The 17,263-nt window shown below is 33.7% G+C and overlaps 2 protein-coding genes across 3 annotated transcripts; both read left to right on the top strand.

Annotated features, from left to right (window-relative positions):
• Positions 1-527: 527 nt before the first annotated feature.
• LOC148272573 (14 kDa phosphohistidine phosphatase-like) lies at positions 528-1,449 on the top strand. The gene has a single exon (XM_088239863.1). The coding sequence runs from the start codon at positions 704-706 to the stop codon at positions 1,064-1,066; it is 363 nt and encodes a 120-aa protein (XP_088095989.1). The 5' UTR covers positions 528-703; the 3' UTR covers positions 1,067-1,449.
• A 3,062-nt stretch (positions 1,450-4,511) lies between these two features.
• LOC148272572 (uncharacterized) lies at positions 4,512-16,617 on the top strand. 2 transcript variants are annotated; one of them, XM_088239862.1, is made up of 8 exons: positions 4,512-4,548; positions 7,619-7,728; positions 8,821-10,302; positions 12,610-12,829; positions 12,989-13,293; positions 14,412-14,539; positions 15,131-15,243; positions 15,768-16,617. In XM_088239862.1, the coding sequence occupies exons 1-8, from the start codon at positions 4,543-4,545 to the stop codon at positions 16,107-16,109; spliced, it is 2,706 nt and encodes a 901-aa protein (XP_088095988.1). In that variant the 5' UTR covers positions 4,512-4,542; the 3' UTR covers positions 16,110-16,617. The 2 variants fall into 2 exon arrangements, with proteins under 2 accessions (XP_088095988.1, XP_088095986.1); XM_088239860.1 differs by lacking the exon at positions 4,512-4,548 and adding an exon at positions 4,683-4,859.
• The last annotated feature ends 646 nt before the right edge of the window (positions 16,618-17,263 follow it).

Raw genomic sequence — 17,263 nt, 5'->3', positions numbered from 1 at the left:
AAAAATATTTCTAAAATATATTTTTAGAAATAAAAACCATTTACTCGAGGTTGTTTAAATGAGTACCTCAAATATTTGTAAATAAATTTTATCAATTATTTTAGTACAACAATATTATTTACGTAAGTAGCGGCAGGTAAAATTTTAATAGACCAATTTTTAAAAAATATCTTAGTATAAGACACCTTGTAAGAATTTATTTATTTAGCCTTTTCTTAAAAACGTGTTTCTTTTAGATATATTGGCGGGTTCACTACCAACAAGCATTTTTTTACGACTTGCCAAAAAATATATTTTAGAAAATCATTAAATTAATGAAGACAAAAAAATTAAACAAGGAAAATAAGCCTTGCTCAAAATAATTCATGCGTTATGTGTGAATAGGGAAATAATGATGACTATCTTGAGAAATATAAAAATGTAAAAGTATTTTGGTTCGGTAAGAAAGTAGGCACTTTATGCGAATGTGGCTACAGTACAGAGAACGCTTTGCATCAGTTGTCACATCGGTACAGAAAATATCGCCTTGTCTATGCATATTGCATAACCTACAAATTCAAAGCAAACGTCAATCGCGTCAATTGACTAAAATCTAACTAAAGTAACCTACAATTTTAATTTTTAAACGCCGAAAATATTAGGACAAATACGATTTTTACAAGCTTTCAAAATTTTTCGTAGATTCTTAACGACTATTAAAACCATGGCAGTCGAGTTAAAAAGTATTCCCTTGGTAGAAATCGACGATAATGGAGTTTATAAATACATTTTAATAAAAGTATATGGCTCAGAAGTCAATGGCAAGGAACCTAATATTACGATCGTAAGGGGGTATCAAAGATCAACATGGCACGCAGATATCTTTGATGAAGTTCAGTCGAAATTATCGCCTTTGGATTGTGAATGCATTGGCGGAGGAAGAATAAATCATGATGCTGCTCAGAAAAAACTACATGTTTACGGATATTCCCAGGGATATGGCAGAGCTGACCATGAAATCACCGCACAACTTTTAAAAGAGCACTACAAGGACTATACCATCAGCATTAGTAATGATGGATACTAGTAAAACTGTTTCATTCTGTCTGACTGCAAATCCAATGATATTCTGCTAAACAAATAAAGCTTTATATTTTTGATTTTCATGAAATATTTCGATATTTTCTAATAAGTTAAGTGTGCATTCTATGTAAATATATGTCAGCTTGAAAAGGAAGATTTAAATCTACTTAGTTATTTCTATTTTTGTAAATCTCTAGCTTTTTATTTTATTATCTATTGAATACGTTTAGTAACCTAAATTATAAAATTAAAACTTGCAATTTGGCAATAAGCCCGCCAATGTACAATTTACATTATGTTAAAAAAGTGAAATAAATAAATATTTCTTCAGTGCTTAGTATAAACTCTTGTGTTTGATATCAAATTGAATAAAACTCTTTATGTTAATGTGTCTTCTTACTTAAGTTCAACATTTTTTTCCATATGTGTTAGTGTTTGTCAGACTTTAGACATGCATTAATGAATGTGAGCATATCACATGAACCTTCGAGAGTAATAACACACTACAGTTATAGAGATGCCATTTTGCTCTATGGCATAGAATAAAAGCATTGTAAATTTTTGGCTTAACAACAGACGTGTAACAGATGGTTTCGTCGCTGTACTTGCAATTCTCAACCTGAGTACCTAAGGCCCATTGTTTTGCGGTAAACTATAGCTAACTTTGTGACTAATAATCCTAGAATGATTTTTGTCCGTATGAGCGGCTCTTTTATGGTGGCACGTTATTACACTGAGCATAAACCCATATTATTGTAAAGAGATTATAATATTTTCTAATTATTTTTTTTGCAATGCAATTTTTTTATGGTGGAATCATATAATTGACTTTTTAAGTAATAATTAATTTAACGTGCTTAATAATATTATATTACAATTTATCAATCAACTACCATGTTTAAGTTCTTGAGATTGGAAGACTACTCGGTCAAAACTGAATGTCACCTGTGCCTTCCGAGGGCCTACTTTACAAGGCATCAGGTTCTTGCAGTCCTGGACGTCTACCGCTGACAGTTTGTCAGCAATTCACGTCTAAACTACAGGCGCCGACCTGACTTGGAACGACATACGGGAGTTGGCCGCAGACAGAAAGACCCGGAGAGATTTCGTGGACACCATATCCTCCTCCTAAAGAGCGAACATGGCTTAAGTTACTATAAAAGTACACGAGTAGAAACTCTTGAATAATCTACTGTCAATTAAAACATCCTCAAGATATTTTCACAGGTCTTTGCCATTTCTATTTTTTTTATTTACAAATTCAAATAACAGTGTATTTGTTATAGAAATCATATAGTCTTTTAATAAAATTCAGGGTATAAAAAGATATGTAAAACTTGAATAAAAATATATAAAAAAGGAGAGTGTCATCCTTACTCTCTTATATCTCTCTGTTTCCATGTACATTTATATTTATAACTAAAATTTCACAACCAATAATTCATTATATAAAAGTATTGGGTAGGTTTATGTAAAAGTTAAGCAGAAGATAAATTTAAATGTCTTTAACAGACCTGTACTTACAGTGTAATATGTCAATGTGTCCAAAACTATAATTGCAGGAGTCTGTATTATTTGAAGGGTGCTGTTTTTCATAAAATGGTCTGTGAGTGCGGTATGTCGAAGAGTAAAAAATGATGAGTTCTATGCACAGAGACTTGATATGAAATGTTTCCAACAATTTGTGGGCTATCAACTTTTTTATAGAGAAACCTCATATCCAAAATGATACGCCGAGTTGCGAGATTTTGGATTTTATGAAAATTAGAGGACTCACTCCTACTTGAAAATGTAACATAAAATTTTATTTTTTTTAAGAAAATAGTTTTGAATATGCCCCATATGATTTTTACAAATAATGTATTGAGGATTCCAAATCGGAGAACTAAATTCTAGGACACTGCATACATACAACAAAAAGCTTTTTTAATGCATCAGTTTGTAAAAGGTTTGATTGATCGTATGACAAACCCTAACATTTTGTAAGCTTTTTCTACTGTATTTTCAATATGTTTGTTATATTTTATGTGAGTTTACTTTCAAATACAACACCAGGGCATGGACTTCCGAAAAAAAATTATAATCAACTCGTTGATTTTATACGTATACTTTAGTTTTTGGGAACAGCTGCGGTAAAATCAAATTTATTTTTGGGCGTTTATAGACAATCTGTTTTTAATACAATAAGTGCCTAATCTATTAAGGTCTTATTGAAGATTTATGTTATCATATCATTATTAATAGGTAAATATACTTATAAATCATTGAAAAAAAGACTGAATATCATACAGATAGCCGTTGAAAAGGAGTGGCTCAAGATTCAAACTTTGGGATACTCCTGATAGTATAGAAGCAATGTTTGAACAAAATCCACCAATTACAATGGATTGATGCCGATTTGTTAAATAAGAAGAAAACTATTGCAAAGGATCTCCGTGAATATCAAAATGTTAAATCATTAACTCTTTATCCTCTCTCCTTTTTCCTCTCCACTCTCTCCGCTCTCCTCAATAAAAGGGTAAAATAATTACTCTGTCTAAGAAAATGTAAGCATTTAATGATTGCAATAAAAAATAAAGGCTATTATAATAAATATTTACTCCACAATAGTAAGAAAAGTTTCTTAATATGTTTATGAATGATAATACTGTGATGATTTCCTAAAAAGTGATAAGTCAACATTTTCCACTTCACATAAGAGCTGATTTAAAATTCAATATTTTGTGAAAATTAGTCATTTATTTGTTAAGATTGATAGAAAAAATATTTTGATGTAACAAATAATATTGTTAGTAAAAAATATTGGTGGGAGTTCATTTAAAAAAGCAGTCACTGGTTATTTTAAATTTGTGAATTTGAGTAACATTCGTCTTTATCTTTATAAAAAATTTAATCTATTTGGTTTTTTTAAAGCATATTTGTGAAATCGAAAAAATAAATATAAATGATTGCGCAATGAAATTTTTTAATGCACACTAAAATATTGATTAATATTAAAATAACATAAAAAGACATACAATTAGGAAATGTAATACAAAATAAAAAGTTATTTACATAAACGAAAATTATCGCTCTTAAAAAAATTAACCAAAAGGGAAACAAACGCAAAGACAAGTTTTAGTAAAAAATATTAAAAAAAACTCTGACTGCAATTTTATTTTAGTTTTATTACAATAATCGTACTAGAATCTTGATAGAAAATGTATCCGGGAATCCCGTTTTTTCTAAAAAGTTATTTTGCTAAAAATATACAAATATTTGTATTATTACTTTACCTTCGTTTCTGAAATCCATTTTTGGTAGGTAAAAGAAAGATAATTTTGATGGGTAAGAACTTTTTATTGTGAAAGTGTTTTAATATCTCTCAAGTGGTATTTTGCGGCGTGACACTAACGATGGAAAAAAACTTGCGCGGTGCGCGCTTCATTTTCAAATTCACGGTGGAACATAACATTTTTTCTTCGTTTGTGATGCACAAAAATGGACGTAAGTGCATTATTTACACATTTTAACAACCTATTGAATTATTATATATATTTTGTAGTTCCTTTGAATCGTATTTTTGTATAAGGTATTGCTTATATTGACATACAAATGATTTCAGACTGAGCATATTGGCCGCGCCGGTATATATGTGTGGGTTAAATTTTCCGTGTAACAATGTATTAGTTAGTCGAGAAAAAAAAATGGCCTAGGTAAACGTCAGTGCTGTGAGAACGTATTTTCATTAAATGGCCTTCAGTGATTTGTATAAAGTAAGAAATATATTTAAGGGAACGGAAAATGACTTCGATCAGGTAAATACATCGTTTAAATACTAAAATATTCGTTTTCTTCCCCTGCGTGAATGAACTTTCAAAAATATTTGTGTCATGTCATTTTGACCTACAAGTGGGAGGCGTTATATTTTCGTGCCAGCGTTTCTTTTTTACTTTTTATAAATAATAAAAGCGTCCGCTTCTTTGGTCGTTGCGCTAAATAAATATGTTAGCATATCGCGGCAGATCAAATATCGGTCGTTTTCCGTCTGTTTTATCGCTAAATATGGACGGACTGTCAAAAGTAGCAGTCCGCGCGAACGACACGGAACGTAATTAATCAGGGTCAAAACAGCGTACAAATCTTTCATAAAAACATGTTTTTCGATTTACAAAATCAAATTTATGGATATTTGGAAGATATTTCACTAGTAAGCTTATTTACTTGTAGCATTAGGTCAAAGTAATGTGATTTTTTAAGCGATATTGTACGCTTCGGGCGAATATTGTTTTGCAACATCAGGTTTATTTTATTCCTCGTGTTTTGATTACATTTTAGCGGAGTGAACATTTCATAACAGTATTATAGTATTATCTAATACAATCTGCATTATCAAATTTGCAATATAAACAAAAATAAGTTGTATCAGCAGTATTATCAGTTTTCCTTCTCAACAGCAATATGTTCAGACTAAAAATGATTTTTATTCAAAACATTTTATTATTTTTACTCTATGCAATTTTAGCAGTGTTACGTTGCGCTTTATCAGCGAATAACGAGTATCTTCAAACTTATTGAACTATTTTTCTTCGTATTGTCCATTCGAAATAAGTATTCTGTGTTAATATGTATGTGTGAATATATATGTATGTATGTGTGTACAGTGGTGTAGTCGGGCCGGAGCGCACTGGATCTGGCCAGGAACAAATATTACGTTTCAAAAAAATATCTACTTAAGTCTCTTCAAACAATTAGAAATGATAACAAGCGTATTTATTGCCGATAACCGGCAAAAGTCTAAACACGTGTCATTGCTTGCCACCCCCATCCATTCAAAACAGGAACGGAAGAATTTGAAATAGGTACCACCTAATTTTTTGATTCTTTTGAAAGATTTCTGCCAGTGATAAAAGGTTAGAGTTTCTACTGCTTATAGATGTTTATGTTTTATCGACCTACCAATTTTGTGAAATAACTGTATTTTGAAGTACACTATTTTCATATAAAGGTCTGGTCATATAAAGGTCTCGTCGCATCGTGTGGTTTTCAAGAGTGACTTAATTTTTAAATTGTAATCTTTGCAGAACAATAGATTGTGTTTTTTTAGTATATATTTTTTACATACGTATATTTTTTATTTCATTTGTATATTGTGGAGGAATGCAGAAACAAAGCACATTTATTTATTTATATACGGCATTTCTGCCATTTACATAAATGTGGTATAAAGAGTGCTTAAAAATAAAAATATTTTTAAAAAATCGAGTATGAAATATTAATATACTCGTACTGTACACATTATTAATTACTTGAAATACATATATATTTTAAAGAAATTATGCAGTAACAAAATACATTAATCAATCCAATTATAACTATTCCAACCCAATCTTATGAAGATCATTTGCTCTTTTTGATAAAAATATGTTTGTCACTTTATTTTTTAAGTTAGGCAGAGATAAACTAAATATTTCAAAATGTGATGCATATTCATTACCGGTATTCCGTAATCTAACAATAGGTGAGTTATATTGAGCTACTGTTCGAGAATTTTGACAATAAAATATTGTAGATGTTCTGCTTAATCTAGGTGGTACATAGAATTGGTACACATGCGGAATTTTGAATATTGGCTGCAGATGACTAGGAAATTTGGTTTGTGATAAACGCAAAAGGATTTTAATATACTCGTAATATACCTAGGTACCTAATAATTAAAATTCTAATTCTCGTAAGTACTCGCAGAACAGTTTTTTTTCTTCAGATGTACGGTAGATAATAATATATAGAAACAAAGGTGTAAAAAACCCTTCACAAAATTATACATGACGAGCTTTTTTGGCATTTCAATCATAATGGAAATATCTTCTGAATTTCATTGTTTTTTTAAATAAATTTTTGTACTAGTGTTGTATTAAAATAGTGTAGAATAAAGCTATGTATATCGTGAAGTAACAATAGGGAAATATCGCTTTTTTTTAAAAACATTTTTTAAATAAAAAAGGTCTCTGAAATACCGTCCAGTAAACAAAAATTTTTTTTGCCATTCATTAGTAGCATAAAAAATGTTTGTAAATTTGTAATTTTGAATTACCGCTAAAAGGGTCATTGCTACTAATACGTCACGATTCATATTCATTTTCAACTTTGTTCCTAACTGTTAAAAAATTTATAGAACATTGTCACGAATCTTTATGTCACAACTATTAATGCTAAACATGTTGCGTTTTTCTAGTGACATATTTTTTTAGTTTCTTTTTTAAATTTATGTATGAAAACACTTTTCCACAATATCCGTGTTGATTTTAAAAATACAATTAATTATTCTAAATCCATTTCATATATTTTTATGGGTATTTGCAGTATGTGATATTTCCCTATCGTTGTTTGAATTGATTTTCACAGAACCACAGAAAAACTAGCCATTTATAATTATATTACTTATTTATTATGTACTTACATGTAGGTACAAATTAATGAACATTTTTTGCATACCTATATTAAAAATCACCGCTCACTACTGCAATACAGTGCCCAACCGAAATTGAAGAATATAATATAGATTATTTGGTTTCAGTGCGAACAGAGTGACGTTAGCGGGCAGCCGATGGCTGAAAACACGATGGTGTATGAACTCATCACCAAAATACTGGATGAGCCCGCACCAGACTTGGAAGGACAATCCCTGTAAGTTGCTCATCCTAAAGTAGGGTCCTATCCCAGCATCGGACCTATCGTCGTCGTGTGAACAGAAATTTTTGGGACGAGACAGTGGGCCGAGACATTGTCCTAGAGCAGGCAGGGGCAGGCTATCTCCGCAGACAATAGATTACCCCTGCCAACATTAAAATTAGCCACATGCTCAGCGCGTACGTGTCCTTCCCTCTCATTTTTTCTGCCGTAAATGACGTGTAGATGACTACTCCACTCCATACAGCAACACTGACAATAACATAAGCTTTTATTGCTCTCCATCTAGTGCTTAGTCCCAGATCTCGGTTGCACATGAGTTTCTGCATTTTATGAAAGGTTTATCTCGCAAAATAAATTTTGGTCTTTATTTCTGAATCCGGATTCCACTCATCATTTAGCCAGCCGCCAAATATTTAAAACGAATAACCTGTTCTATCCCACTACCATCTATAATGAGATGGATGTTAATGCCTCTGTTTGCTGGCCACCATAGCTCTGGTTTTGAGAGTGTTCATTTTGAGTCCGATTTCATTACCTGCATTATTTACCTTGTCGACGTCAAGTTATTTACAACTCCAAAATGTAAATTATAATAACAAAGAAAAATTATTTATCAAATCTTAATTATTTATTAAATGTTAGTAAATAATTGCAAATAATTATTTAGTAAAATTCACCGAGTTAAGTAATTGGAATGCAAATAGACCCATCGGTTTGGAAAAATTGCTTAAACTTCACAACAAATGTATTCATAAAAAATAAACATTCTTCTTCTTCTTATTGTTCCTAAAATTATTGGATATTTTAAATTTTTTAGTCAAAAAAATGTTGTATTAATATCTATGTATTCAAAAAATAAAGATTTCAAAAAAACACCTTACTCAGAAAAACACCATTGGTATCTAAAAAATCTCAAATCTAAGAATTAAAATCCAATTCCATCGCAATATGTTTGTTGGGTAAATCATAAATCTATGTTGCCAAATGTAACTGAAAATGCATTTTTTCAGTTACATTTGATGACATCCATCACAATTCCAGAGGCTTCTATTTTTAAAATAAAATTATACCTTTTTATATTTTCAGTTCACCACCACCAACAAACAATTTTTCCATAGACAATCTGAACATGAGATCTTACGATCCCAATATGTTCAGGGCTCCGTCCCACAACAACCAACCCCCGTATTACCAAGAGTCCCACAACACTCGGGGCCGTCCCAACGGTTATTCTTCCTCCGTGGACCTCGGGAATATCCAACCTCAAGATTGGATTAACAACTTCAATATTAAAGAGAGCATTTCTCCCCAAGACTACATGAACACCTCCCCCCTAAAGCCCACGAATTACTTCCAAAATAGTGATGCCTTAAACGATAGCAATATTAATCCACTTGCCTATGATCCCAACTCAAATTTTAATGATTTTTCGTCTGTACAAAACTTCGATATGAATCTTTTGAGACTCGCCGCTCAAGAAGTCCGAAACAGCCAAAACTTCAATATGAACAACTGCATGACGGATCCTATGGCAAAAGTTGATTTCAATTCATACGGTAACAATCTTAACTCGTTTTCTGACTTTAATCAGTTTCCAAATATAAACCTGGATTCTCCGGTCGATTATGGCATGAAATCGAGTGACAACTCGAGAAATTTGACAATTTCGCTGCTGGATTTGACGGAAAGACAGCCGTATCAAATGAACAGTTCCGTTTTACCGCCGACAATGCAAAAACCTCCCAATTACCGAAACGGTACCCTTCCAGACCAGTACAATTGGAACAGCAGGAGATACCAGGATCCGTTGTCCAATATGGAAATTGACAAAGACCTTTTGATGAGCAAAACTTCCCAAATGGGTTTAAATAACCAGCAAGTTTCGATGCAGAATGGATATAATAATGTCGACTCGCGAATGTATTCCAATCCGCCGCCCCCATATTTGCACGATCCAAATTTCGGCGAAAAACAAATCGAGGGGACCAAAGATTTATCCCGACATTTATTCCAGGATCCGATGATTCTGTCTCAAGAAGAAACTATGAGAAAAATTCTCAGTCAGAGAAATAATACTCCGGTCTCCGCGCCTCCGTTCCGGGCAATAAGCAAAGCCAATCACTTCGACGTCTCTCCCAAGAGTAATTACGAAAACAACTATCAGTTGAATGGGTACAAGAACGGAGTCATACCGAACAACTTCACTCAGACGCAGCAGAAGAAGAATCTGATCCAAGCTTATATGGGCGAACAAAAATATCACGAGAATGAGAATATCGTGAATGCCTTGCAGCGGGAACAGATTATTCGAAACATGGAACAAGTCAACTTCATGAACCAAGCTTCCAAGCCGATGTATCCGAGGAACATGGACGTCATGCAGAAGAAGTTTCAGGAACAGTTGAGGTTCGGGCTTAAGGCTCCGAATTTCCAGCACTTAATGGGACTGGATGACGGAAGAATGAATGGAATCGGTCTACACCCTTTGCCCATTCCAACGTTCCACATGAACAAAATCCCAGCTGCATGGTTGGATTGGCTGCCTCACATGAACTTGAGAAACTTCAGGTAAATTCATTGAATTTTGTAATTGATAATCCAAACCATAATTTTGTAAAATGCATAAGTCAATAACAAAAATCCCACTCTACCCCAACTTGATTCCCCCTTTGGCCCCCAAAGTTGAAATATTTGGGTAAATTATAAAAACAGAAATGTTTGTTTTCTTTTTTTTAACATATAAATAAAAAGGACATTGACTGTATTATGGACAAAGGTTTCAAATCACAATTCTGGAATAAGCTCTTGTCATTTTTTGTGTTTTTAACCAATTATGTCATTATTATTATTATTATGGATAACTTATATAGCGCTATTTTATTAATATAATACCTCAAGGGCGCTTTACACAGTGATTCTATAGATAAATAAATTTAATTGCAGCTTTTAAATTTGTAATTTATTTAATTAAAACAATTTATTTTCTTATGACATGCTACGGATTTATTCAAATGATTTAGAGAACAAGTGGGTTTTAAGTTTTTTCCGAAACATCACGTCACTCTCACAGCCTCGCACCTCTGCTGGGAGAGCATTCCATGACATAGGGCCGGCGATCGCAAATCGCGTTCACTGAATTTAGTGCGCTGTTTGCGTAGACGTATAATAACTTTTTCTCTCACCGTAGCTAATCTAAGTGTAAGACGCCTGTCAGCTAGTTCATCTGGAATGCATAGTTCCTTTAGATATTCCGGAGCAGAGTTGTGCAGTTATTTATGCATAAGCTAACAGAGTTTGTGTTCCACCCTCTTTGGAAAACGTAGCCAGTGTAATTCCCGAAGTAGTAGAGTGATATGACTGAACTTGGAGATTCCGAAAATAAGTCTCGCTGCAGTATTTAATACAGACTGTAGGCGAATCATTTTGTTCATTGGTAGACCTGCATAGATACTATTACAATAATCGACTCGAGACACTACAAACGCATTTATTAATTGACGGGCAGCATCAACCGGCAAATTTTTGCATATGCATTTAATTTGTTTCAGCTGGTAGAAGCATGAACTTATCGTTCTACTGATTTGAGCGTCAAGAGAAAGGTCAGAACATATTCTGGCAAAAGGATTTAAGCAGCTAACACATTTTGTCATATAACCTGCCTAGTTTTATTTATATGTATGTGTATTACAAAATATTACATCTTAATTTGTAAATATAATAAAAATACTAAGTGAATCACATTAGGTACACAAAAGTTTCATATGTTTTTTTAATTGTCAAATGAGCAAGAGAACCTTGCATCGTAAAACTTCAATGTCCAAAGTAATATTGTTCAACATAGAGGTAGCTCTTCCACAAGGCATAAATTTTAGCAGGTTGGTCTCGTATATTGGAATATGAAGAATTATCTGGAACATAAAAACTATTGCTCCGCGTAATTGCTGGGTTGTCGTCAACACCACGCAACCATCGAGAGAAATGGGTAGTTAGATACACATCCCTTCTAAAAAACTTCTGTAACCGATAATACCCTGGAGGAACTCACTGGGATACAGCCATGGATATAATCCGCACTCTCTCAGAGTGCTTCTGAATAGCACTTTTATGAAAATAGTGAATAATCAAATCTACACAACAGTTGGAATGTTTTTGATTTTGACAAATGATGAACAATGAATACCTAAGTTTTTTTTTTATATTACAAACAAAAATCTAATTATGTATTTAACCAGTTTTAATGTACCATAAGATTTTTCTAGTTTTGTGGGTGTTTTCTGCAAATTTAAAAATGCCATTTTTGTGATCGACCTATTTTCAGAAGGTGATTATTACATTTTTTTGTATGAAAGCTGTCTGGCTGTTTTTAGCAGAACATAGAATTGACCTTACTGCACCCGATAACACTAATATAACATTTTTTCAAAATTGTGGACTGGCTCCTTTCTGCATAACTACGTTCAATTTTGTGTCTTAAAATATGCACAAACATAATTTGGACTATAAAAAATGACGGAATTTTGATTGTTTTGTAAAAAAATCATAAAAAATTTCCACAAAACCTTGAAACGCTTGATTTTTAAACTTTGTTGATATTTAAACTAACAATAGTTTTCGACTTCCAATGACTCCTCATCTTCCAAATATATCTACTAATAATGCTAAAGAATGTCTCGATTGTCAATTTTCCACCGCAGTGTGTCTCAGATTTATTAAAATAAGTTAATAAAATTAGGTGATCATGGCCGCTAGATAACGGCACCGCTTTCTTAAGAAACCGTAGCTTTACGCAGTCCCCAAATCATCCACCCACTTTTAAGTCTACTTCGCACCAATTATTAAAATAAAAAACAAGCTTATTTGTCAATACCGTTCCAGACGTTCGGACGCGTCGGGCATTCTGCACAGTCGGCTGGAGGTGTGCTATGAGCAGTGGCACCAACTGGAAAAGGAGAGGAAGAAGACCGAGGCGGAGCTCGCACGGGCCTTCCCCGGCCGCATGGTGTCTTCCGCCAACAGTATTCCCATCCCGCGAACGCTCCCCGCCGCTTCCCGTGTGGACCGTCTGGCTGTTGACATGCTGAGGGAGCACACGAAGGTAACCAGACTACTGAATTTGAAATTCTTTTGGATCCTTTCAATTCTAAGAATGTGTTTGGAATATAATCATTGACATAGAATTTTTATCCGTTATATTATTTTTCCTTGTAAATTCCACTTGACACTATCTATATTCTAACTATTGTTTTTTCCTCAGGTCATAACACTCATGGGAAAAATGGAAGCTCTGAGAGCAAGCGCCCTGAGAGAAAAAAATGAAGCAGCAAAACTTCGAGCCTCAGAGTCCAAACTGGCTTCTGCTGTCGACAGCCCGGACAAGTCGGCTGTAGTGACTAAGATACTGAGGAATGGGGAACGCAGTGGGGCTGGGAAGGGAGTGGATGCCGACCTGAAGAAGAGTCCGGTGATAGTCTTGAAACGGGGGGAAACCCTGGCAGACTCTGATGCCCAGTCTTGCTCCAGCTTGGAGGATTCTGACGATGAAGACGACCTGGAATCCATGTGAGTTATTTGCATTTTTAAAATTATAATTTTGCACCTGGTTATGGTTGTTGCGGACTCACGTATCTAAGGTCCGAGGTTTGAACTCCCCTCTTCCGTGACTTGATCTCTATTTTTCTATCACAGTTATTAATTTACAACTAGTTGAAAATGGCCCCAACAAAAATGGTATGTGAGTAATTTATTATCAAAAAGGTTCTTACCTTAAGTATTCATCAAACATAAAGTCTATATTCATGGTCACTACCAAAAAAACTTTTTAAACTAATAAATAAAATATGTCAATTTTGAACGCGAGGAAAGGGTCAGACAATCTGCAAAATTTATTTGACTTAAGTATTAGTCAAGCTTGAAAATTTTTTTAAAAATCTGAACTCACTGGGAATCTTGGGGAATTTGAACGATGTCACTAGTTCATATAAATCAACCAATGATAAGAGAATTGTGGAAGATTTCCGGTTTACGGTAATTCAACGGACCAATCAGAAGATCCGACCGAGAAGAAGTGGAAGAGAACTTGATACATCACACGTGCATTAATTTCATAAATACATAACTTCAAAAAATCATTGCACTGATAATATGATACATAAAAATTTAAAAACATTTTTTTGGCTTAGTATAGTCTATTAACAAATAAAACTATAAAAAAAACCACTGAACTTCCGCATTTGTTTGTCAATGTAGCGCCCAATACCCCATACCCATTAAGTACGAATAAAGGTAAAAAGAAGATAATAATGTTATGTTTTTACAACTTTGATCTTTTTGCGTAATTATGAAAAAAAAAATCCTCAATAGTTTTAAGCGGGCAGCTTTAATCTCTTTTCTTGTTTTTCGATTTTCACTTGTCCAAAGAAAAACTAGCTATTTATTTTTAAGTGTTGAGAGCAGCTCTTGCAGTGGTTTATTCCAACTATCAACAACCCTATTGCTCAGGAAATGCTTCCTGGTTTTAGGTTGATTCTTTTTCTTTTTACAGCCTAAGACTGTGACCTCGAAGTCAAGCATCCTTTTTTTATTAGACCTTCATTTGCGCATGTTTATTTATATCCCTCGAATAATTTTGTCAGTTGAGTTCGCGATATTAAATGAGTATTTTTATTGAATTAACCCAGGGTGTCAGGGATATCGGTGACCACGCACACAGAGATAGAAACAGCCATCCAGGAGTGGAAGACGGCCGTGAAGGAGGTGGAAGCCGCCAGGATACAGGAGCTGATTAGACACAAGGATGAGGAAACTGGTCAGTGCTCCTATTTTTAATTGTATTGGAACAAAAATATATGAGGGTCGTTTAATAAGTACTGACGATAATTCTGCACATTTTTGTTAGATGGTCAGTGTTAACAAAAAGCAGACTGTAGCGAAAAAACGAATTTCATTCAGTTTTGTAAAAGGCTGGGAATATTTGAAGAAAGAAAAGGAACATGGAATATGCACCTACCTTTGGTACGGTGTGAATGTTCTTCAATTTTGGGCACTTGATAAAATGCACTATTTATAATAACGACTCGGGACGATTCAAGAATTTTAATGCAATGTAATGTTGTAAAAAAATACCAAATACATTATTTATTTTTAAAAATTATTTATTAAAATATAAAGTTACAACATGTTAACAAAAAGAAATACATAATAAAGCAAAAGTACAGAAACAAAAAACAAAACGATGTACCACACCAAAAAAGAGGCAAGAAATGTTGGTTACTGCCTTCTTGCTTGGGACGGCAGAATACACTGCATTCGATGTAGTGTAGTTAGGGATAGGATGATGATGTGTGTACACCATTTGTCTTGTACATTGTTAAACATACGGACGAATGTTGTCTTACAGCTGTGCGGGAGCTAGCGGACAGTGTGAAGCGCCTGTCTGTGTGCGCTAAGAAGGCGCGCCGGGCCATGTGGTGTGACCTGACGCTGACCAAGGCTATGGCTGCCCGACCACAGGTATTTATACTTTACTACCGGACAGACATTATCACTTATTATAAATCTTCAAAAAATTTAATAATTGCATCGCATAGTTTGTGCTTCAAATGCATAGGTATTTTTTTTTTCAAAAAGTTCTTGGCAGGAAAGTAAAAAAACACTTTCTTTTATTTTTTTCTATTCTTTCTATGATATTGGTAAATGACTAATATCAATATCGACTGTTTTAGCTAAAGTGGTTTTATTAGTTTTAATGTCTTTTTAACCAATTACATGGGTCCTATACACACCCGACGTTCAAATATGGGCAGAATGGTGAATGTTACATAGTGTGTTACAAGTGGCCACTTAAACCAGCCGATGACAGGTCATAAGCCCTGTAGATGCCTAGACTTCTATATTACCTTCTCTTAAATGTTCTTCATCTCTGTTGTAATATGTTAAAAATAATAAATTAACAACAAAACTGCTCATTCATTAATTTTCTCATACAGGGGATGCATGTAATTTGATTATATAAAACCGACGGTTTAACATTTTAGATAAAGGAACAAGATTCTACGTTCACCGTGTCCAAACCTGACACTGCGGTTCCTAAAGCGGAGCCACCGAAGAACACAAGCCCCAATGTGGAGCCCACTAAAGACGTTCCTATCCCCGCGGCCCCTCGCCCCCAAGATCTCTCCAAGAACTGTTCCATGCAGTTCAACCGCAATCGCAAGACTAATGCCATGCAATACTCTCACACGGAGAACCGCTTCAACCACTGCAACCTGGAGAGGGGCAAGTTCGAGGTAAACGGGAACGTCAGGAACGATCACTCCACCGGTATGAACAAGGCTAATCACAACAACAATTATGTGACCGCTGCTCCTATCAAATAATTCCCATAATTTAATGAAGTATTCCGGAACCTCTTTTTACAGGGTTTGAAATAATGCGGTACAAAATTCAATTAATTAAAATTTTGTATACCTATTTAATCATGCTTAATAATAACTATAACAGGTAAACGCCGTTTTGCGCCGGTTCGATTTACGCCGATTTCCAATTACGCCGGTTCGTGGCGGCGTGGGATTCCCCGGTTCTGCCGACACCAGACGACAATAGGCGCCGCGATTCTAATAGCAGACACACTTTTACACATTGTTTTATTCTATTACCGTGTACGCGAGCAGCCTATTGTGTGTGTGCAATTGTTAGTTAGTTTTCGTTTTGTTTTTAAGAAAATTCAAAAGGTTTGATTATATTTTTTATTTTATTATTATTCAAATTAAAAGAATATTCAAATATTTTTAGTTTATGCTATGATTCTGCAAGACATTAAGCAACAATCAAAGCAAATGACATTGGATGTTTTTTTTTTTAAGTGTTTGAATTTAATTAAGTACAAACTGGTGAGTTAGTATTTATTTTTTAAAAATCAAAATATTTATATCAAGAGATTATTGTTTATTTTGTAAACGAATTTAAACTGTATTTATTAAATACATTTATAATTTGTTTCGAATATATATATGGGATATGTATTAAATAAACATGTTAAGATTGTTCTTAGAATTTTGACATGGAACCTAATTTTATATCTTCCATTATATTTGTGTTCATTTTACGCTGATTTTTTTAACGCTGGCGTCTCTCGAAATAGAACCCCGGCGTAAAACGACGTTTACCTGTATTTGTTTTCGAAATGCCCTGAGTGAATAAGCCTTGTTATGATTTGTTAAGTATTTGTCAAGTTATATTTTTTTTAAATGTCAATTTCCATTTTTTTTTTCATAGTATTCATAGAATCTCCTGCAAACGTCAATCAATTACAATTATATAATTCAAATCAACAATTTAATACCTATAACTTTACAATAGCTTTCTCTCAACAGCTTCTGTTTGATTTTTATACTTTTTTTTTTACAAGGCACTGTGTGGAAAGTGTGGTGTGAAAAGTGGTTCCGGTGTATATTGTTTGTGGGTACTGTCGCACTGAAGGTTTTGTAACTACATATCCATGTATAATATCTTTGAAAACAAACATGTCAAT

This window comes from Micrasema longulum, unplaced genomic scaffold (genome assembly GCF_059751315.1).
Source record: "Micrasema longulum isolate JH-2025_06_02 unplaced genomic scaffold, ASM5975131v1 h1tg002285l, whole genome shotgun sequence".
NCBI lineage: Eukaryota > Metazoa > Arthropoda > Insecta > Trichoptera > Brachycentridae > Micrasema > Micrasema longulum.
This window is presented reverse-complemented; position numbering and strand designations above follow the sequence as displayed.